At 37.7% G+C, this 24970-nt stretch overlaps 1 protein-coding gene across 2 annotated transcripts in view; it reads right to left on the bottom strand.

The window, feature by feature from the left end:
• ACTR3 (actin related protein 3) overlaps window positions 1-8205 on the bottom strand; it is a 66109-nt gene extending 57904 nt beyond the window's left edge. Inside the window, exons 1-2 of one of the 2 annotated variants that reach the window (XM_079133612.1) lie at window positions 8119-8205; window positions 7802-7978 (exon numbers count right to left, since the gene is read on the bottom strand). In XM_079133612.1, the coding sequence (XP_078989738.1) occupies window positions 7802-7845 (44 nt within the window). In that variant the 5' untranslated portion in view covers window positions 7846-7978; window positions 8119-8205. Of the gene's footprint in view, window positions 1-7801; window positions 8075-8118 lie in introns of those variants that run through there. The other variant, XM_079133611.1, reaches the window with a different exon arrangement.
• Between the last annotated feature and the right edge of the window lie 16765 nt (window positions 8206-24970).

The following is a 24970-nucleotide window of genomic DNA, read 5'->3' on the forward strand; positions in this document are numbered from 1 at the left end:
CCTATTTCATTTCTAAATGAAGAATGAATTAAATTACTTCTCAAAAGTGTTTCAGCTGTACAATTTTATATGAATTTTTCCCTAATTCACTAAAACAAGTTTCGCAAATATACATTAAATACTATTTTTGTGCTCCTAAAGTAAATGAATTTTTAAAATGCTTACAGAAGAAAAGCACATTATATTTAAGATAATTTCTAAAACTCAAGTAAGCAAATACTTGTTCTACTATTGCAGACCAATACGAAAACACAGTTAATATTTTTACTGTCTGAAACCCATCCTCAACTATAAAATCTTTAGCAACTTTAATTCCCTTTTCAGAACTTTTATCCTCCTACAGAAAAACCCTTATTCACACTAAATACAAAGACGGCATAAAGACACATTCTCTCAAGAATATTTCATTTTCACAAAAGGCAAGGAGCCTTCAAGCAAGGAGAAAATATTTATAGATGGACTATTCAGTGTCAGAACAGATAATATTCTTCTCAGGTATGTATGTGTTAGGAGCAGGTAGAAAAAAGGGTAAAAGACAAGATGCAGACTACATCTTCCTTTCTTGGTTGCAAGGAGTAGGTAAAACTAACAGGAATTGAAATGAACAGTTTGGGAAATTTTTTTGAAAAAATTATTTTGAAACAAAATTATTAAGTTACACAAAATGGTCCTTTAGAAAAATTATGTATCATTTTGCTTTAATACTAATAAATTATGCAAGTTATCTTTTGTCTTATGGTGTAAAGGACCACAGTTATAAAACAACCAACACACAAATCAGTACAAAAGTCATTTTAATCATTATCATACATTAAAGAAACAAATTTAAAACTTTAATCCAATAATATCACCTTATCTTTCATTGCTAAATAATTCATGAATAGTTTAAGTGCTCAGTAAGCTAAGCACCCATTGTTATACCATTACCATTACTTAACTGCTTTGTTCTTGCTTCTTTTTGCTTCTGGGTAATACAGATAGTGATTGTGGCTATTACAGATAGGTATTCTCAATAAAAAAAAAAAAAAAAGCTGTAAGTTCCAATAGACTTACAGGGGAGGATTCAAATACTTTTATTAATTAGTGGATCTTTGTTGCAGGGAACATATTGCTTGAAGCTACATTTTAGCCATTCCATATATCTGCCTATAGTCTAAGCATTTAACTGTTTCCACATGTTGAGGGAGATGGAGCATACTGGACAAGAGGAAGTTATCCCTACCTTAAACTAAATTTTCCTCCTGATTAAAAGATTTTGCCTCTTAGAAAATGGGATGAAATAGTGGACAGCATATGCTGATGACTCACCACAAGCCACATGTGCTCACTCATTGTGATGCTCAAGAAGCTGGATCACACATCCAGGATATTTTAAAAAAGGAACAAAGATATTCAATTTTTTCTGTTCTTTTCTCTTTGAATTCTCATTTTGTTAGCTTCAACATATAAATTATGATGATGATTCCCAAAACTCCATCTTCATTCCTGAAGTTCCTATATTTTTAACTTTCTCTAGGCATTTCCAACTGTAGACCATTACAGACTGAACAACAAATTCCAATTTTACTTAGCTTCTTAAAACCAATTCCCTTATTGGCCCAATCACTCAAGCTTACAATCTTAAAATCTTCATTGGTACCTATGTATAATTCAGGAATTGATGTCCAATTCCTGACTATACCTTCTTCCCAATCTCTCAAATCAGCAAAAATATTCCAGTGGTACAAAGAAATATGCACAGGCCAAGGACATAGGAGATAAGAAAATAAGCCGAAGACACTGTGTTCCTTTCCTTATGAACTTCAATTCAAAACAAGAGGGAGCCAACTGATTACAATTACAATATTACAATGTATTTATTGCTTTTATTATATGCCAGGCACTGTGTTGAAATACATATATGTATGTGTGTATGTGTGTGTGTGTGTGTGTGTATAGTTATAGTTATACCATGAAAAAAGTAAGATAGATATTAGGACCTCCAAATTAGATGTGAAAATTAAGACCTGCTGAGTTTGAAATGTACAAAACCACACAGTCGGTAAGTGATAGAGTTTGAACTCAGAAACAGTTGACTACAAAGTCTTTCCTAATCATAAACAAACAAAACAATGTACCTACCCTCCCCCAAAAAATATATATATAAAAGAAGCCAAGATTTTAATACTTCCTGCTCCATTCCAACCATTCATATCCTACTGCAGAATTTCTACAAAGCTGGTACTGAGTGGGCTGCTTAAGAATCATTAAGCAAGCCCTTTTAAAGGATGTTCTTAGACTTCACTGAGTCACTGGGGTATCTCTGATGCACAGTTTTTTTTAGATCCTATTTCTAATTCCTTTGTTCTCTCATTCGTTCACTTATTCATTTAATAAAGATGCGAGTTCCTAATATGAACCAAGCCCTATAACTTCATCCCAAATCTCTTGACCTTTGCTCCTTCTGCATTCGATTCTGGAAATATTCTTAAAAGCTCTAAGTTCAACATTCACTCCTCTACTTGAAGATTTTTTTATTTCCTATCAAGTACAATTCTCTTGCCATCAAAGCTTTGCTGACTTATAATACCTGGTACAGAGTAGGTTCCCACTAAATTTTGGTTTCTGTTTACAATACACAATCTAGATCTACATTACACAGTCCTCAGTTCATATGGTAGGTGAGCAGTATAACATATTATTCTAAAAGAGCTAAACACAAGCAGCTTCTACTCTTCCCCTTCCAAACCATAACATACATGTTTTTTCCTTCCATTCATCTATACAAATCCTTTAAAAAAAAAAACTCAAACCCAACATTCACTAAATCTTTCTTGACTTCTTGATCATAATCATCTCTTTTAACTTAGAGTCATGGGAATAACTACTACTATAGGAAAGTATGTATCCTAATATTTGATTAATTGTAGTTTTCTACCATCATCTAATTTTTTAATGCTATTAACTTTTGAGCAATGAAAATTCTTAAAAGCAGACTATTTTCATCACAATTTCACCAGACTTTCATCTAGTGACAATGTCACCAGACATTTTCATCAGAATTCCAAGAGTGAGGGCTGGGGAGATAGCTCAGTTGGTAGAGTGCTTGCCTTGCAAGCACAAGGCCCTGGGTTCAATCCCCAGCACCGCAAGAAAAAAAAAAAAAAAGAATTCCAAGAGTGACTGGCCTGCTACTATGTATATAGTAAGCTTTGATTTGACAATGCTCCTTTTTTTACTACCTTTACAAGACATTCTCAAGTTACTAACAATGCTTCATGTCTTTATAATATCATAAGTTAACTCCCCCACCAAAAAAATAAAAAATATCTGTATGATTCAAAATTGCCAAAGGCTTATCCTCTACATAAGAAGGATGTCACACTTACTTTATTTGCTACAATACATTAGGTAAGTAGCTTAACCTCTCTAAGCCTAAATTTTCTTGTCTATAAAACAGAAATAATACTTCTCAGGTTGATGTAAAAAAAAAGAAATGAGATAATATAAAGCATTTAGCACAGTGCCTGGCATAACTCTTGCTACTAGCTACTATTATTTCCTGAGGAACAAGAGTAAACTTTTCTAGAGATTAATAAGCAAGATATCAAAAAATGGTCTAGGAAGTCACATATTCAGAAAAAAATTAAGAAGGATTTTGCAAATTCAAAAGGCTAAGATTATTTTTATAAGATCATTTTCATCAGGAATAAAAAGAATTTACCAATTAAAATAAAGTAACATGTATAGTTCTAACAATGGGCTCAGGCATCCCCTTAGTGTAAAAGAAAGAACACAGTCTAAATACAAAACTTAGATGCAAGAAGCAGTTTAAACCACCTATTAACTAGATGACATTAACAAAGTAACTTAAATTCTCTAATCCTATTTTTACACTTGTAAAGTGAAGCAAAAATAGAAGGTAAGATAAATTAAAAGCCTGGTCACAAGTTTCTGCACTAGTGGACCTTTCCCTTCTATGCTTAAAAAACTCTGAACTGCGTTTAATAGGGCTGGAAGGTTCATTAGGCACAATATATACACAATCCAAAGTGAATATAGGTTTTTAACACAAAATTGGTGGGCTACTGGACAGGAAAGTTGAAAGATTTTAGCTACGTAAGAAAAGATATGGCCGGGCATGGTGGAGCAGGCCTGTAATCCCAGCATTTTGGGAGGCTGATGCAGGAGGATTGCGAGTTCAAAGCTAGTCTCAGCAACTTAGGGAGGCCCTAAAACAACTCAGTGAGACCCTGTCTAAATAAAATACAAAATAGGGCTGGGGATATGCCCCTGAGTTCAATCCCTTGTACCAAAATAAAAGAGAAAAGATACGACTTCTCACTAACACCAAGTTTGTTAGAGCAAACAGCATGAAAAACATAACTCATCAAGGAATACGAATTTTAATGAATGCATTTTGATTAATAAGATACAATGACTGTTTTTACCTTTGAAGATGGCTAGAAAATAGCATTATTATTAAACACTATGTATAGAACTCATGTAAGAAACATGAACTTCCCATGCACCCATCACACTCATTTCCAGTGCTCTCAAACAAGATCATTTTTATCTGTACTAAATTATGGAATGTGGTCACAGGATAAATTAAATAAGCTCTTTATCCACCAACTCCAACAAAATATTTATGCTTATATTTTACGACTACTAAGAAGTTTAAGTCAACTAGGGAAATCCCTTAATTCACTCTTCATCTGAATACATCTGAGACTATATTAAAGCTATTTTAACCTCTGCTATTATAATCAATGGAAATAATTTGCCAGTGCACTGTTTATTAGGAAAAAAGAAAATGCAAAAAAGGGAAAAGGAAATTCAAAGTTCAAAGCTCTGTAACCAAGGTACAATCATTAATACAAGTATATAAAGAGTTCTCTTACTTGACTTGAAAGCTAATAAAACTTGAGTGACAACAGGCAAAACAAAACAAAAACACCCCAGATAGGAATTTTTGCAAGCTTTAAAAATTTTCTTTTCTGATGTTTTAAAAATTGTTATTCTCATCACTGTAATTTAGTTTGTTTTTGTTTGGTGCTGGGGGTTGGACCCAGGGCCTCACGCATGCTAAACAAGTACTCTACCACTAAGTTATACTCACAGTCCCAGTAATTTAGATTTTAAGCAATCAGTTCTATTAGTGGGGACCTATGTGTCCAAATTTTATTCAGCAATGCTTTTCTAACACAGACCAAAAACGTGCAAAGATCTGGTATTGATATAAAGGAAGTATTCTTTCTAAATACTTTCCAAAATGAGTATTATCTTTCATGACTTGAGCCTAGGTGTTCTTTTACGCTGAATTTTGCTGGAGGATTCCTAATTTAAAGTTTTGGACTCAAGTTTCATGTTTTCTAATTCTTATAGTTTTTCTTATCTAAGACCACCAAATTTAATATGAATAAATGGCCACTTTTTTGGTACCTTTTTGCCTAAATTACATAATGAAATGAAAGAACAATCTGACATGTTCATTTTTCACTTACACTAAGTAGGTTACTGTAAACAGACCTGAGGAATGAATGTATTCTCTAAAGCATACAGGAATACACAAATTACAGTTACACAGATTGCATATATGGACCAGACTATTTTGGAATATAAAACTATTTTAGTATTATGCTTTGTAGACATTTACCTTGCACTCAATCTTCAGGATTTACCCTCTGTGTGCTAAAAAAAAGCCAAAAGTACGGAACTCCCGGAGCTTTTTGGTTTTTAGAAAAAAAACAAGTCCTTTGAGAACCAAAATAAATGAAACTCTGAACAGTAAATTTCAGATTGTGACAGTTGGTAAAAAATGGTGAGGGCAGGGGTCTCCTAATCAGTTTCATTCATATTGTAATGACTGTGCACTTAATCTTTCTTGTGTGAGGTGTGAACAAAGCAGCAAAATAATAAGGTACTAACTGAGTAATTAACATGGAAATATACCAGGTACAGATTGAACCCCTCTCCACTCCCAGTCACTCAGTATGTGTTTTAAATTCAAGGCTGCCCTTTCAGAAAAGAGGTAATTTAAGGACAGTTATGCTAGGTAAGATATCTAATGGACTAAAAAATAAACAAACCTCTTAAAAGAGAAAATGACGACAAAAGTAACATCCAACTTAAGATGCTACCACTTAATCTATTAGTGATAATAACATATTTTTGGTAATCAATGATTTCTATAACATTAAGTATTAATTATGTACCAGTATTTAGCACTTTAATACAACACACGTAAGAAGTCCTACTCACTCAAGCTAAATCTAATTTTAAAACTGACCCTAAAATAAAACTATTCAACAATTAGACTAAGAAGGGGAAAAGAGAAAAAAAAAAAAAAGTCCGGGTTCAGGGAGAAGATACTGTATTTAAAGAAATTAACTTTAATAAAATGTATACCAAAAAAAAAAAAAAAATACAAAGAAATTCCAAGGCTAAACTAACCTAGTGTTTTCCAGGAGAAAATAGCAAAAAGTCAGTTGCTTCCCTCTGCCAGTGTAGGAGTCTGGAAACTGCCACACTAACATAAAGTTATGAGAATGAAGATTAGAGAAATTTCACGTAAGAGTGAATAGTGAGGGAAAAATATCTTTTAATAAGGATAATACAGCAAGTAATAAAGGGGGCGGGGGCAATTTCCTCCATCCTTAAAAAACCCCGGAGCACTTTCGGGATCTAACATAAAGCTGTCATTCAACATTAAAAATATGGACAGTCTATTCTGAAGACAGTGTGTTCTCTCTAAAATGTCTACTAACATAAAAGGAACAACCACTTTAAAGTTATTCTTTAGGAAACTACAATCTACCAGAAGTAACAACTTGAAAAATTAAACATATTCCTTTATTCCTCTACACCTTCCTTCTGCCTTCACCGTGACTGAATGAATGTGTGCAACTTACTTTTTTACACGGTGCTATCCCTCTCCTCCCAGTGGGACACAAGAAAATTTTTAAGTTCAGATAAATTGATACCTAGCACATATAATTACCCTCTTCGCAACCTGTTTAATTTTGAAAGTTCTAACAAGATGTGTTCACGTTGGAAACGAAAAACTACCTTATAAGGCTATAAAAGACTGAAAGCAGGAAGCGGCTTTGACAAAACTAAGGAAGTTGCAGCGCGCTTGCTCACTAAGGGACTTTTTTGAGGCAAGAGAAGTAACACATGACACCTTTCTCTCTCGAATTAAAATGTGACTTGATTCACCCGTTAAAAACGCAGTGGGAGATGGAATTGACCGGGAGTGGAGTCGCGAAGAGGAGGTGGGTGGTTCAATGAAAGCCCCATTCTGGGTTCCCATTTTCAGAGTCCCGATTCTTCCCTTTCCCCACCCACACCCTGGGCAGTGTTGTCACAGCAATCTTGCAAAACCTACAAGGAGCGCTTCTCTTTTCTCGGTCCTCTGTCAGGCCAGTCCCCACGCTCATCCCCTGAGCCCCCAAGCCCACAGGCAGGAAGGGGCGCGGAGGGAAAGGAAAGCCAGGTGGGCCGGGCTCGGCGACCACCACCAGGGCGAACGCGAGCGCCGGGAGGCAGCAGCCCCACCTCTCCTCGCGCAGCGCAGCCCACCGCGGTGGGGGAAGGGCTGGGAGGGGTCGAGCCGAGGAAGCCGCTCCCGGGGGGTCCTCGGCCCCGCGCCCGGGTTCCAGCCGCAGGAGGGTGAAGCCAGGAGACCTGGGAGGCGCTGGCCCGGCCCCACCCCTTGCAAGCAGAGCCGCCGCACCATTCATCTCCCAGCCTCCTCCCTCCCCCGCCATTTTCCTTCCTCCGCCTCAGTTTCCCCACCCCAGCCGGTCAGCCCCCTTACCCCGTGCCACAGTCCACCACACAGGCCGGCAGCCGTCCCGCCATCTTCCTCCTCGCCTGCTGCTGCCGCCGCCGTCTGCTCCGTGCTGGTTGGGGCCAGGGACTGGCGGCAGGAGATGGGAACTATCTGACCATCCACAGCGGGGCCGCCCTCTCTGTCCGGGGGGGAGCTGGGAAGCTGAAGCAGTAGCAAGAAAGCAGCAGGCTGGGTCAGCGGCTACCACTTCCGCAACCCAGGCAGGCAAGCAGTCCCCGCCCTGCCCCGCCGCGGCCTCCTCCCCCCCCTCTCGCTTCCCTCCTCCTCACTCCTGCCCCCACCCTACAACTTCTTCCCCTCACGCCGCCTTTCCCCGGAAAGCCAAGATGGCCGCCGGTGCCGACGCCCGGGCCAGGCCAGGCCCAGGCCCCAAGCGCTCCCCCTTCCGGCTCTGACCGGGAGGGGCGAGGGAGCATGCGCAATGGGGCGCGGCCGCCAGCAACCGCTCCCGTCCAGACGTTAGTAGTGTCCACTTCGGGTTTTCCAGGAAGGTTGAGGAGGAGAAGTCAGTCCGAGCTTCCAGTTCTCCTTCTGAGGCTGCTAGGGGCTTTGGGGCTCAACCCTTAGTGTTAGTTTCAGTTACTCTTGTGCTAGGTTGAGGAAGAATGGAAACACTACCCGCAGCCACGAATGTCTTCTCCCCTACAGCCTAATTGGGAACGTAGTCAGCGGCATGTAACCATTCTTAGAACTTCAGTGGTTGCTTCTCTGGGTGCAAAAGACCTATATCAGAACGTGTGTGAGCAGTCGGGGGAACGGATGAACAAAGGCTTGCGGGTTGCTTGGCCTTTGTTCTGAGATTTTATTCAGTTACACTTTTTCCTTTTTACTTTAGGTTCTAGACTTCCCAGAAGGTAGGGCAGGACCGTGCCCCCAGGAAAGGCAAACCTAAAATTCCACGTAGTGTACACAAATAGACCTTTATTCAAGGCTTCTGGATAATGACAGAGATTCCCCCTCTGGAATAGTGAGATTCTACAATTAGGATAATACCAGAGATAAGTGGTGAGGAAAAAAAAAATTTTTTTTTTTAATTACAAACTGGAAAGCAATGGTTTTCAAACTAGTGTGCATCAAACCCCTCAGGAAGACTTGTTAAAACATGTTGCTGGGCCCCTTCCCCAGAGTTTTCTAATTAGTCTGAAATGGGGCCTGGGAATTTGCATTTCCAACAAGCACCTCAGTTCTCACTTTCGGAATATGGAAGATTAATATCTTTCCACCGGGTTTATCTTCTCATAAACCTTCCTGAGTCTACCAATGTGAGAATGTAATAAAAATACATTTTATAGGAAAGAGTGACTTTATTCAGTACAGGTCACAATACGGTGTTAAGCTAACCTGAGAGATGGAATGTAGGTTTTTTATTCACTCATTTGACAGACTACTGCTCACCTACTCTGTTAGGGCTGAGATTGTGCTGACCAAAATAATCACTGGGGTGTGAAATAGGTGTACTCAGAGTTTACCAATTAATGAAGAAACAAACAAATTGTCTTAAGAGCAATAGAGAACAGTGAAGAGGCCTGTGAGATATGGGAGAAGGGAGTTGGAGAGTGGAAGGGAGGTACAAGACAGGAAAAGCTATTCTGACCAAGTGATATTTAAAAGCTAAGGCCTAAATATGGTAGGAGGTAGGGGAAGGGTTGGAAAAGAAAGGGAACCCCCCAGAAAGAGGAATCAGCTGGCATCCAGAATTTGAGGGAGAACAAGCTTGGCTTCCACAAATTGAAAGAAGATCCAAGTGGTTAAGTTGAAAAGAGCCAGGGAAGATGAAATGGAAAGTCAAACCTGAAAGAAGAGGAAGAATCAAACAATGCAGGAATTTGTAGATGCTCTAAGCATTTTAAAGTTTATCCTAAAAGCAACTTGTAACCACCAGAAGAGTTTAGGCAAGAAAATGTTGTGACTGCTTAGTTGAGAATAGATCCTGCAGAATCCAGAGCGAATCATACATTGTGTGTTGAAGTTTGAGATAGATATATATGGAGGAGTCTCGGCACCATCGTCATGGATTAGTGTCCAGTGTATCCACAGTTAATCACACCAAAAAATCTTAAAGAGAAGACTTTTCTCAGAAGTTTTCTTCAGAGAAGTCAAACAGAACTTTTCCACATAAATCATTGTTGGTTTTCCCCCTGCATTTTAGAAGATGCTAGATGGTAATTCTTTGCTGTCACTTTCATTATCAAGTAGTTAGGGTCATTTGGGGAAGCGTATGTGTGAAAATGACTCTCACAGATGGTTGTGACTTTCCACAGGTAGAAAAATGGTTGTTTGCTGTAGTTACAGGTAGCTAAATCATGAATGAAGGCATTTACCAAAGAAGTACCAGGGACAGGTTAGGAACTTGAAGAGATCACTGGGAGCAGCCTACACTTGCCTTGGATAGTTGCCTGGAAATAGTTAAACCAAGGGTCAGAAACTTGAGTGCTTCCAGATCCAGGCTAGTAATGAGTGATGTGGGCCACAAGGAGGGTATGGTGATGTTGACAGGCCATACCCCAACAGAGGGCTGTTGCCTTTTGAGACTTTTGGGGTTTTGCCCCCACCAAAAGAAACCTGAAATCTGTATTTTCACTTTGATAATCCCAATGGCTTAAATGTGTCTTCCCAAAATCATGTGTTAGAAATTTAATCCCCATGCAGCAGTGTTAGGAAATGGGAACTTTAAAGAGATGATTAGGCCATAAGGGCACTACCAATTAATACCATTATTTCAAGAGTGGGATTCTTATAAAGGATGAGTTTGGCCCACTTCCTTCATTTTATCATCCATATGATGCCATCCACCATGTTATGACACAGCAAGAAATCCCATACCAGATGCCAGCTCCTTGATCTTGTACTTTACTGTCTCCAGAACAATGGTAAATAACTTGTTCTTTATAAATCGCTCAGTCTCTGGTGTTCAGTTAGAGCAGCACAAAACAGACTAAGACAGTAAATAATTCTTGTCTTCAAGATTTATTTGACTGTGGGCTGCCATTTTATAACTTTTAATTTTAGGGGCTATATATGGTTTAGTTGTATGTTGTCTTTAAAAACATGAGGAAACCTTTTATTACTGTTTATTTCACATAGTCAATACTGTTCTGTGTTTGTAAAGGCAAGAACTATTCAAAGCATTTGGAAGCTTCCAACACTTTTTCCTCATAATCTGTCTACCCAAACACTTTTCTTGCTTAAGATTCCTTTTACTTCCTGTTCACTGCATACCAAATTGGTCAGCCTCCTGTGCTACTGTGGCGGCCCAGTCTTCTTCAGCTGCAGAGGGCCTTCAGATACACATCTAACCAAAGCATTTCTGACCACCCTATTTGCATATACACCCTTCTTGTTCTCTCTTCTCCAAATATAGAAGAAGAGGATGTCAGGGTTAAGTGTCTTAGAGGTTATCTTGATAGGAATGAAAAGGAAAGCAATGGTGGACGTAAGGAGATTAACTATTCTGCATTCATTGCTCCCTAGTAGCACCCTAATTTCCTTTTATATCAGGTCAACTGAATGCTTGATTCTTAACAGTTTCAAGCCTGGTTCTCAACCTTTCAAGTACATGCAAGTCTTGCAAGGTCCTTCCAATAAATATCCTTTGGCCAGTTCTCAATCACTTGCATTGAATTTGAGAACTATAAATGATACAGAAACCTAGAGAGTTTAAATGATTTTCTCAATGTCTTAAAAGAAACTGAGAAACAGAACTCAGACCAAAACTCGGTTCTGATCCCTTTTCAGGATGATAATTATGACACAACAGTATTCTTTCATTTTGATAGATATACTAGTTACCAGTTACTCTAAGATTTTTTAGATTATTCCGGTGCTTTTAGCCAACTTAACAAATGTCTTTGGATCTTAAAAAGTATCCATGAAAATCATGTCACTCAGTCTCCAATATTTTAAAATAAAAAATATTCTTTTTTTTCAAGTTATGTTCTTATTACAGGAATGACTATTTGCAAATTAGTAGATCAATAAAACCCCCAGAGAGCATTGATGAAGAACAGACAAATTAACTGATGATATCGGGGTGTTATGATATAGCTATGAAGTGTCCCAAAAAAAACTTCTACATTAATACAGGAAGTGAAATGATGATTCAATTATGAGAACCATAACCTAATCAGTCCCTCCTAGTTTGAATGGGCTAACTGGGTGGTAACTGCAGGCAGGTAGTTTGTGGCTGGAGATATGTCACAGAAGACATGCCCTGGAAGGGTTCATCTTCCTAGCAGCTCCTCACCCCCACCCCATCTGCTTCCTCACTGCCAAGAATGGAGCAGCACTCTCCACCACACTCTTTTGCTGTGATGTTCTTCCTTACCTTGGGTCCAAAACAATGGAGTTGGCCCAGCATGGGCTGAACCTCTGAAACCATGAGCCCAAAATAAACTTTTCCTCCTCTTAGTGGTTCTTTTTAGGTTTTTTGATCACAGCAAAGTGGCCAAAACCTGGCAAACAGAAATTGGTACCAAGAGTGGGGTTGTTTCTGTGTAACTTACCATGTGCTCTAGAAGTCTTTGGAACTGGAATGCAGGAGGAGTTTGGAAAGGTTTGGATAGAAAAGCTTTAGAATGTTGTAGCAGACCTTAATGGGTGATTCTGATGGGAACTCAGAAGATCAGAATGCTTTTGAGTTTTCAGAGGGGAATGAGGATTCTATTGGGAATTAGACTATGGGCCACTCATGTTATATTCTCAAGTTTTTCGACCTCAGACAAATAACTTAGTATACAGAGAACACTGATTTTGGAATCAAGGGACTTGAGTATGAACTTTTTCACTTACTCTATTTCTTGATCTGTAAAATTTACAGTAAAACTTGAATTTATTTTAAAAGCATTATAAGTTATAGAATGATCAGAAGGAATATGGTTTAATTATAGAGTAATGACTCTTACTCATTACTTACACATATGGACTTAAACCTTCAAAACCTGTCCTCTTCACAGACATTATCTTAGGACTTATGTATTTACTTTTTTAATGCTACTATTGTACAAAATATTTTTAGATGCTCTCCTTCTTATTTACCTTCCTTTAATTCCTTTTTCATTGGCAGCAAGTTTTGACCCTTTGTTAGTAGATTTAATTTTTGGAACTAGCCAGAATAATTTCTTAGGTCAAAGTTCAGAAAATAAAATGATTGATTAACTAGGTACATGATTTTTGATCAAAAGCTTTGTGACTATAAATAAAACATTTTCATAATGTGACTTATAAACTGCCATCCATGGTTTTAAATTGAATTTCAGTGGCAACATCCTTGAGAACTACAGATTGAATTTTTGTGTCTCTACCAAATTTATCTGTTGAGATTCTAACTTCCAAGGTGATGATATTAGGAGAAGGAGCACCATTGGCTCTCTTCCCTTATGAATGAGATTAGTATCATTTGCAAGAGACACCCCCATCCCCAGAGATATCCCTTGTTTATTTTATTTTATTATATTGTATTCACAGGGCTAGGTTTTGAATCCAGGACCTCATACAAGTGAGGCAAGTACTCTATCACTGAGGTCCCCCACTCCCAGTTTCTTTTTAGGTTTTATTTTGAGTCAGGTTCTCACTAAATTGCCCAGGCTGGCCTTGAACTTAGTGATCCTTCCACCTCAAGCCTCCTGAGCACCTGGGATTACTAGCATGGGCTACCACTTAGGCTCTCTTACCCTTTCATCATGTGAAGGTACAATGAGAGGACAGCCATTTATGAACCAGGAAGCAGGCCCTCACCAGACACGGAATCTACCTGCACCCTGATATTAGACTTTGCAGCCTCCAGAACTGTGGGAGATACATTTCTGCTGTTTGTTGTAGCTGTTGTTGTTTGTTTCTTTGTAAGTGTATGACACTTTGTTGTAGCAGCCTGACACTAAGACACTAGGATAAAAAAATTCATTATATTTTGAGTTTCAATTGCATATGTTATAGTGTGATAATATCTATATAATGTTTGAAATGAACTGAGGTCTGTGGGATAAAACCCTAGTCGCTTCCCTCCAAAAAGAATGAATAGTTACTTAAAATGTGATTCAATTTGAAAGAAAATAAAAGACCCTCACACACAAAAAGACAAATACATTTCATTTCATATAGGAAACAAATCTCCAGTGTACAAGAAAATCCATAGTCTTTGTTGTGACCTACAAAGCCCTTCACCTTTTAGTGCTCACCTCCCTCTCCAGCCTAGCTAGAGTCTCCTCTTCTCCTTGATGCCTTTTTGCTGCTGTTTACAACACCAGACCATTGCCACCTGCGTATTCTCCCTGGACTCCCCTCCTCCATCATCACTTATTCTTGAGTCAGTCAAAATTCTTTCCTGGTCATCAAGTCTGATGGCCTCCCTCACTCTCCCCTGTCACCATATTTTAATTCTCGAGGGGAAATATTTATTTACTGGTTTATATGTTTATTGTCTGTTTCTCCCAGCTAGAAAATACACACACCAGAATTTGAAGAGATTTGAATTTATATTTGGTATATAAAAAGTACTCAATAAATATTTGTTGAGTAAGTGAATCAAATAACAAAAATAAAACTATAAATGTGTCAGAAAAAAATGTAGGGAAATGTTTGTATAAGCTCAAGGTGGGGAAGAAAGAAGTAACTCATAGTCACTGTTATATTTTGAATGTGAGGTGTCCCCCAAAAGCTCATGTGTGAGAAAATGCAAGAAGGTCCAGAGGAGAAATGATTGGGTTATAAGAGTCTTAATCCAATCAGTGATTTTATCCCCTGATAAGGATTAACTGAATGATAACTGAAGTACTAGGATGTGACTGGAGGAGGTGGGAATTGGGATGTGACTTCGGGCACATATTTGTTTCTGGCAAGTTAACTCTTTCTTGCTTCCTGATCAAGAGCTGTTTCTGAACTCTGCCATACTCTTCTGCCTCACCTCAGCCCTGAGGAATGTAGCCAACCTTCTATAGACTAAGACCACTGAAACCGTAAGCCCTCAAATACACTTGCCTCCTCTGCAATTGTTCTGTCAAATCTTTCAGTCATAGCAGTGAAAAACCTGACTAAAACAGTCACTAATGGCAAGATTTGGTTGCATAAACAATGATTTCTACTATCCAAGGATTTTTTTTTAATTACAGAAGAAAATATTTAAAGAGAAAAACTATCCAAGGCTGATAAGTGTATGGGAAAATGTACACATTAAGCATTGCTTAGTGTGTAAAATTATCATACTCTCCTGGAGAGTTATCCAGAAGTACCTATTAAAATGTAAAATCCACATGTATTAGAATGAGGAATCCCATTTTGGTAAATACAATAGAAATAAAAATACTGATGTTGAAAAGGGAAAATATTTTGATCATAAAGAATTATTTTAAAATCAGCATATTTAGAATGATTTCCTTGGTTCCAAGTACTACTAAGACCAGGTAACTCTCAAGAGCTCTCTTAAATCAGAAGACAAGGCTAGACCTTGAAGGGCAGCTAAAAGTCTTTTCCATATGTCTTCATTAACATAGACAATTGTAGTTGAGAATGATACTTATGCTTTCCCTCTTTAGTGCCTGAATTTTAGGTGCCAATGTACGTAGCTAAGAGACTATATTTTTCAAATCTCCTATATAGCTGGGTGTGACTACGTGATTAAATTACAGCCAATGAGATATAAGTAGAAGTAACCTATAGAATATATCTGTAAAGAAGTCTGATTCTCTTAGAAGTGCTATTACACTTTTTGCCCTCCACCCTTTCTTCCTTCCTGGAAGCACAGGTAAGGTGACTAGAGATCATAGCCATTGATGATTAACTGACCTTGAGACTAGAAAGCAGTTCAAAGGAAGGTAAACAAAAGGAGCATGTGTCCCTCATGACCATGGAGTGCCATATTAGCCATGGACTGTCCACCTCCAGACTTTTTTTACATGAGAGAAAAAATAACCTTCATTGTATAAGCCACTATAATTTGGCATTTTGGGTTATAAGCAGCTGAATCTAATTATAATTGATAATACCCTAATGTAATGTTAAATGCAAAAAAATAAGTCACTGTTATCTGAAGAATATAAATACAAATGTTTGTTTACAGGAAATGAGCCAGTAATTCAGGAGGATGGATTAGTAAAAATACATAAATAATAGATAATGGAGAGGACTTGTTATATTGGTGTTTTCAATCATAATGCCAGAAGGTGAATCCTGAACACCATAATCCTAAATGTCAAAATACCAAAAGATTAAAATCTCGAATGTTGACATTCTTAACACTGGGGGGTGGGGGGGCATAAAAGATCCATAAAAAGAGTAGGGAGAAAGGCAAATTCTGGGGAAGGGATTAGTGCATTGTTGGTGGTACACAGGATACTTACATCATGTAACAGAAGGAATGCCTCGTAATCTGATAAAGCATTATTTTTAATCTATCTTCTGTTTGCAGAAGTTGGGTGTGAGTCTGAATTGATGGAGGTGGAGAAAATCTGCCATAATTGAGGGCAGGCAACATTCAATCAGCCAGTACTGGAAAGACCAAGTACAGAAGGTGAATTGGTCTGTCTTTGGGAACTAAATTAGAGTTTTCTTCTGCTGCCTTGTATATCAGAACTTGAGGCTCCCCAGGCTTTGGACTCCAGGACATACATCAAGGATCCCTGAGTCCTCAATCTTTGAGGCACTAGCTAAAAGTTACACACACCATCAGATTCCCTGGTCCTGAGGCCTTTGGACTTGGACCAAGTCAAATCTACCAGGATCTTGGCTATTCAAACAATGGCATTAGTGGTTGATAACCCATCACATTTTTGATACATCTTGTCAAAAGACTTAGGTTGTCTGTCACAATATTTCAGATGACCATAGTTACAAAACTGGGTGCACACAATTATCAATCATAGTGTTATGCATTTGCATATTTTGCTTCTTGAATTATTTTTATACATATTGTTCATCTGCTCATAATTCTTATGCCTTTGTAACTGCCGTTAGTTCATGTTTGCAAAAATGGATGTTATTATTGCCTGTTATGTAAGGTGACTTGTGAAGGGTTGTCATGTTTTTATGTTTTTGAAATAAAAAACCCTTTCAAAATGTAAATGAATGTCTCTTTTAAAACTTTATTTTTTCCAGAATCACTTTTTCCTGATTTTGATTTTTCAAGAATGTAGACTTTAGGGATTCTGATCTTCAGAATTTCAACATGTGGGATTATGACATGTAGGATTATGTTTAGTATTATCATCCAAACCCGTTGAATTGGAAAGCCTATGCAGCATCAAATAATAGTATTACCATGAAGACATGTGAATTAAGACTTTCCATATTTTTGTGTTAAATTTATCCAGTATTCTGCAAACAAAACAATTTTCCAATCATATCTGGACTGTATCCACCAGTCTGTGACCTTTGATTTGTAGTATGAACTTTGGGAAAATGCACTAATGGAAGTGGACCATAGAGGAAGTGAGAAAGGAAGGGTGGCCCCTATGCATATGTATGTTTATAAGTGGTATAAGCATAGAGGTGATATGGAAGACTGGACAACAGACAATTGAAACTTAGAAAAATGAGATTGGAGAGATAAAATTATTAAATTTTTCATTTTAACTCTATTATCTTTCTTATTAAAATGAATATGTTGATTTTGTAACTTAAAAAATCTAATGAGGGCTCGGGATATGGCTCACTTGTGCAAGGCAAGCACAAGGCCCTGGGTTCGGTCCCCAGTACCAAAAAAAAAAAAAAAAACAAATCTAATGAGGTGGGGGAAATTGCTGAGAATGTGCACAGACTGCGAATTCAATGCAGATGCCACAACATAAACATAGGATAATTCAGCCTGAGCTAGTGTTATTTGTTTTAGGAGTAGACCACTAATAATAATAAGTATTAACATCTAAGTCTAGATTATACAGATTTGAGAAGGAACACACGAACAGTAAGTTGTAGTGACTTTCTATAATTGTGGATGAACTGAAAGTCACACATAAATATTGTGACCTTGCCTATTTGGAGAGAATAATATTCTAGGAAGTGGTTCCTTGATTTTTTTTTTCCCTACAGTTTGATACTGGGAATTGAGCCCAGGTGCACTTTACCACTAAGCTACATTCCCAGTCATTTTTTATTTTTTATTTTGAGACAGGATCTCACCAAACTACCAAGGCCATCCTTAAACTTGCAGTCCTCCTGCCTTAGCCTCCCAAATTGCTGGGATTATATGCATACTCAGCCCTTAATTATTTTTTAATAAAAGATAGGGATTTGGGAGGCTGAGGCAGGAGGATTGCAAGTTCAAGGCCAATCTCAACAATTTAGCAAGACCCTGTATCAAAGTAAAAATTAAAAGGACTGGGGATATAGTTCAGTAGTAAAGTGCTTCTGGGTTCAAATCTTTTTTTTTTTTTTTTTTTTTTGTTTATTTTTTATTCATTTATTTACAGGTCGTGCTGAGAATCGAACCCAGTGCCCACGGGTTCAAGTCTTAGGACTCAAATGAAAGATAAAAAGCAGTGCCTTCTTAGTTCTTTGAGATTACAATGTGACCCAATTTTCATTTAGTGTAACACAACCTGTTGATCTTATTAAAACTATTTCTGGGGGCTGGGGAGATAACTTAATTGGCCTCACAAATACAAGGCCCTGGGTTCAATCCCCAACACCACCAAAAAAACCCTAGTTCTGGTTTCATAGAAGCTTGGATTTTTAAATATTCATTGCCTTTTCCACACTTCTGTCTCAGGTATTGCCAATCTCTTCAAAATACATATTTAAAGAATGTTCAGTCTTCTCAATCTCAAACTGTGCAGTCAATTCAAAAAAAGAAATGGATTTTAAGTACATCTTTTTTGGCACATCTATTTTCATCTTTTGGTTAATTTGACAATTTGTGGCTGTTCTAATATATCTGTAACAATTCTCCCAATTATAGAAGAAGCTATTAATGACAATATGATAAATTAAAATTATTTGACTATTTTTATTTTATCCAAAATGAGGTTGATCAAATTTTCTCCTCCTTTCTTTCCCCAGCCTAGGCCCTAATGTACAGCCTGTGCCATGACTACATTTATGCTCAAGGAATGATGATCCTTAAATAGCAGCTGATTGATCTAACAGTGTATTAGTTAATATGCAGGAATATTTCAAAGAATAATAATTTTGCAAATGGGACATAACATTTCCCTGTTTTGGCAAATAAGGAAACTGAAGTACAGAAAAGTGTCTTAAGATTTCACAACAAGGGGCTAAAGTTGTGGCTTAGTGGTTGAGCTCTTGCATAGCATGTGTGAGGCACTGGGTTTGGTCCTCAGCACCACATGTAAATAAATGGAAAAAAAAAGGTTCATCAACAACTAAAAAAATATTGAAAAAAAAAATCTCACAACAAACTAGTGAAGTACTTCTACTTAAATATATTCCATAAGCTGTCTTTTTGAAGCCTTTCTTCATTTCTCAGTGAAGAAATGAAGGTAAAACCTACATTGAAAAATTCACTCTGTATTTCTGAATAATATCAAATTCAATGATGTTACCAAATGTGGTATGTTGTCTTAGACCTATGTTGAGAAAGGTAAGGAGTATACCTTTCTCAGTGCTCCCAAGAAAAATGGAGGGACTAACTCTCATTGACTGACTTGGATCAGATGTCCTTCCTGAGCAACTAACTCCACTTGGTCAAGCTTAAGTCATAAGCTCCACCCCTACCACCAGCCCTACCAAAAGGACCACAAGTACAGAAGGCAGAGAGGAGGTCACAAAAAGAAGATAAGTGTGTAGTACCCAAAAAAGAAATAATGAATATAAGGCAAGCAAAAACAAAGAAGTCTGTTAAAAATTCCATTTACTTCATTAGAAAAAAACAAAATTACCAACACCAAGGAAGAGGATACTGCAAAAGCAGAAAACAGAAATGTATTGAAAAAAATGACTGACTTTGAAAAAATGATGTAGTATATATGTTTATATCACTGGCCCATAAATGAACACAAAAGCAAAAGAAAAATAAAAACATTGGATACTTGCCAAACATTGCATTAATCTAAATGTTTCATGAGTCCATCAATCCTGTACTGGGAAAAGCAGTAATTACATTTTTCCAGCAGCGCTTGTGTATTTTGGTTTCTATGTCATCTCAAATGCTGATGAACTTGTGCTAGTTACACTTCATAGTATTTTATTGAAAGGTATATAATTATTCAGTTCATAAAGAAAAATGACCTCATATACAACCAATTCTTTATCATAATGTAACTAGCACTCTACTCTTTCATTTATCTGTTTGTTCATTCATTTATTTGTTATGTGCCAGTTATGAATCAGGAACAAGGGTGGACTCTTAGATTAAAGAGATGAGTAATTTGCAGCCCCGCCCTGGAAGAAGTCAAAGTGCAGTAAGGAAAACAGACAAGTAAAAACTGAAGTACACCGTGAGCAGGGGTACCTATAGTACTTTAGAAGCAGGAGATGACTCTTAGCTGAGAAATGAAGAAAGGCTTCAGAAAGACAGCTTACAGATTGCTTTCCAGCATGGGAAAGGAGGTGAAAGGCACTTAGGGAGGAAATAACATGTGGAATGGCAAGAACCCTGGGTATTTAAGGAAGGAATGACAACTCTGACAATGGTATAGGGTATATTCAGGGAACAAGACACATGAAACTTGTGTGCTAAGTCTGAACTTCAACTTGTAGTTCCAAAACCCTTGTTCCCCAAGTAGAACCAGGCTGCCAGTAAAGAGCCATCTGGAGAACTTGTTAAAAATACAGATTGCCCAAGTCCCACTTCTGGAATTTTGGTTCAGGAAGAATCACATAAAGAAATTTCCCTATTGATTCTGGAACACATACAAGTTTGGGAACCACTGTGTATGAGCAATAAGGATCCATCATAGCATATTGAGAAAGAGAATAACATATTTTGCAGTGCAAAGTTGCATTCGAGCAGGTAGAAGCAGGACAGAGAGAGACCTGATAGGAGAGCCGTTTGATAAATGACATCAGAAATGAGGAGCTCCTGCATCACAGTTGGGGGAGAGGGCACTGACAAGGAAACAAATGTTTAAGCATTTCTGAGAAATGAAATCCACAGGTCTAGACGTTGCCTTTGATGTGGGAAGCGAGGCAAGCTGGATTCTAGTTTGTAAAGTGTGCCCTTGAGAACTAGGAGTGAGTTGTAAGCAGAGGTGTGGCTGTGTATATCATAGCAAGGTTTTAGTTCAAGGTGGGAGTCTGAGTAGGAGCTTGCCATGGGGTGGGACTGGGCTAGCCAAGATCTGGGGACTCAGATCTGGAAAGTTGGAGGCTGGAGACTGACTGACCATTGCTCAGCTGGGAGGACCTCTGGCTTGTAATATTCATGGGTCCCTGCCAATAGTTAACTCTGTAGTTAGGTTTCTCTGTAATTTATATAACTCCCTGAAGCCAGGAACTATGTTTTATATGGTTCTTAATGCCTACCCTAGTTCCTGCACATATTTAATAGTTCCTGCACGTATTTAACGCTCACTAACGCTTTTTAAGTGAATGCATTTTATTAATTGCTTCAATAATTACAACTAAAACAGCCCCATTATATCTGAATAATTCTTTGGCCTCGTTTTTTGTGATAATTATATAAATTTGTGTTTCTGTAATTCTACGTGCTTCCATTATTACTTTCTAAGATGCATATTTTTGTGATGGATAAAAGAGTAAGCCAAATGTATTAATTTCTTCCAAACATTTGTTATTGGAAGATGCCTGTGTAATTAGTGAAATAGGCATCTCCTACAGGTTCTAATTTGGATTTCACCAAAAATTGCTTGATTAATAAAGAAATTATTTTTAAAACTTTCAAATGAATTAATTAAAGATGAGGAATAATTTTCAATTCAGTTATCCAAATAAGCTTGTATGGATCCAGAGAGATTATTTTAAAATAGTGTTATGATCACTTCTGAAGTATCTAGTTTATTCTTATGGTGCTACATGGAATAATAATAAAAGAGGCTCCTCAAGCACCAAAGCAGTCACTATTGTGAATGATAAAATAATATTGGGAAGAAAATTTAAGGCAGATTTTTCAGCTAATCACTCTTTGTATATATGCGTCAGTTCTGTTGACAGATTAAATGATTGCTTCTTTGTTTATTCCCCATTATCTTTGACTTCCTTGCACGTAAGTGCCCTCTGAGTACCAGACAGAAACATCCTATTTATTGAAATTTCAATCAACAGAAAATTCAAGTAGCTGTAAATTTTCTTTATAATTTCCTCTCATGAGAAAGAGCAATGACAAGTAAGGAATTTAGTATCAGCCATTCCAAATTACTATTTCCAAGCAGATATGGGAGTTTAGATCCCCCCATAAAAGAAGGGTAAAATGGCAAGGTTATTGGCAAAAACTAAGAAAAAAAGTTTTTTGATCTTTTTTGGATTCCCATATCATACATTTTAGGCTAGTTAGGTGGAATGATTTTTTACATGTACGTAATGTAAAAGTTTACTGACTTTGTTACTTCCCTGTGTGTGTTGACATTGTTTCTTTGATATAGCTTAATTTTCGTGAAAAGTTTATAGCTTTCCGTTTCCTCTTAGCTCCAGGAGATTGTTTTAAGTTTCTCATAATTTATGACATGTACATGTTAGTCCCATGGATTGACTCCACTGCTGCTTATAAAGCTTCACTTTGCATGCAGTGGCCACTGTATATCACTGACCTTGCCCAGCCACTGGGTTTGGTTTCTCTGACCTGCTTTCACTCAACATCACACTAACTTAACGTCCTGGTCATTTGCCTGTGTACTCCCAGATCCATTCATGCTTTGCCTTTTTCATGCTTTCTATATAGCATACAGTTGATTCTTTCTAGCTCTATTTTCTAAGCTCATTTGTCCGTGCCCCAAAGGAATTAAGACAATGAAAGATAAAATGGTAAAGTAGGACCATTGAACCATTGAGAGAAAGCCATGTATGTTCCTCACCTATCCACACAACCCCATTCCTCTCCACACATTAGTTTGATTTTGGCAGCTTCTTTACAAGGCTAATTTGCTCTGCAATTGTGGCTGAGGATTCTGTTAATCCTGCTCCAGAGATATTTTCAGCCCTAAAGATGGATGGTAGAAGCTTGCTGCTATTGCTGTTGTCTGAAGTGACCCCTTCTTCCTCAGTTTGACTTTCTAACCCTTCCAGTACCTTTGTAACTCGGTCCTAGTATTAAATGCCCTCAGCTGAACACCTGATTTCTGAAAGGACCCCATATCAGATACTGAAGTGAAAGTATCTGGCCAGTTGTTAGGCAAAGAATAAAATAATAATCATAATCACAGAAAGTAGGTATTGTAAGGCTTATATCCCATGATGTTTAGTGAAGAGATAACATTACTAATTAACATGTTATTGAAAACAGAACAAAGGAGACAGTCATTTAAGCCACTTCTTTAAAGCTACTTTTATTTAGTTCTTATCTTCATTCTTTAGCAATCTCCCCTCAGTGGAAGAACCATGGGAAATGGAAGAGAGTGTATAAGGAATGACGCCCACACTGAGCCCAAAATAGTACCAAGTGGATTTGCCTTAACAGCAACAACAAAAAAGGTAATCATCACGAGACTAGAATGCATTCCCCACTGCTGGCTCTCTGAAGACCCCTGCTGCGTTCCCACCAGAAACTCTCTCTCGCTCCATCTGCAATAACTTGATCTTTCCATGATACAAAGGCATGTAATAAGTCAAATAATGTTACCAAGTCATATAATAAGTTAAACTTATTACAAGGAAGAGTCCAGGACAGTTGCCTCTGGTCTAGATGGCCCAGGAGTGACCTGTGCTTTGAAAAACCTGTGCTCTACAAAAGATTGACCTGGGGCAGGTTTTGGTTCATCATGTCTAATTTCTTGGCCAATCCTTTCTGGTATTGTTGAATAGGAATAGAACTATTCTTTAACAACTAAGGACCTTGTTGCTCTAACAAAGTACCACAAACTGGATGGCTTAAGTGACACAAATTTATTGTTTGACAGTATGGGAACCTAGAAGTCTGAACTCAAAGTGGGATCTGTCTTCTCTGAGGAATGTGAAGGGGAATCTTCCCATGCTTTTTCCCTAGCTTCTGGAAGCTGGCTGGCAATCTTCGGTGTGCCTGGACTGCCACTGTATCATCCCAGTCTCTGCCTTCATCTTCGCCTGTTATTCTTCCTGTGGGTGTGTCCATATCGTATTTGAATTTCCCCTTATGAAAGTCAGGTACAGTAGTGTGCACTTGGGAGTATGAGGCAGGAGAATTACTTAAGCCCAGGATTTTGAGACCAACCTGGGAAACATAATGAAAACTTGTCTCAAAAAAAAAAAAAAAAAAAATCCTCTTGTTATAAAGATGCCAGTCACATTAGATTAGTGCTCATCCTAATGACCTCTTTTTAACTAGATTACTTTAGTAAATATGGTATCATCTCCAAATAAGGTCACATTTGGAGGTACAAGGGGTTAGAATTTCATTACATCCTTTTAGTGGGGGACACAATTCAGCCCCATGACTAGCCATTTATACAAATAAGCTCACTATTTCTGAACTCTTTTTCCCCATATTCATCTACTCATTTTTCTCCACCATTGTGCTTTGCCAGATCTAAGGTCAGGAAAATACAAGTGGTAGAAAAGTGGTAGAGCACTTGTCTAGCACACATGAGGCCCTGGGTTCAAACCTTAGCACTCGTTCACACTGAGATATAAATGACCAAGGCTGCCTTTGTTTATTTATAACATATAATGGTGTACGAGGCTATAAAGCAATGATATGAAAGTGATAAATTTTAATGTGTTGTCCCTCCTAAAAATATCTGAATTTTAATAAGTTACAAGGAATGATACTTATTCCTTATTATAACAGAAATGATAGCAAATTTGGGGATTATGAGTAAAACTTTCTATGAAATTCTTGATATTTATGATAATTAACATAAAAACTGCCTTTTCTTTTAATGGCAAAATAAAGTTGAGTTCCAGGTTGATCATACAATGATATGCACTCATAATTTTTTTTTCTCTCTCTCTCTTTTAAGCCAAAGATGGAATTCACAACATTACACATGAAATACACACTCTACCACTGAGCAACACCCCCATCCCCTGCCCTCTATTTTTTTGAGATGAAGTATCATCATGTTGCCCAGGCTGGTCTCAGGCCTCTGGGCACAAGCC

Source organism: Sciurus vulgaris, assembly GCF_902686455.1.
Source record: "Sciurus vulgaris genome assembly, chromosome: 3".
In the NCBI taxonomy this organism is placed as follows: domain Eukaryota; kingdom Metazoa; phylum Chordata; class Mammalia; order Rodentia; family Sciuridae; genus Sciurus; species Sciurus vulgaris.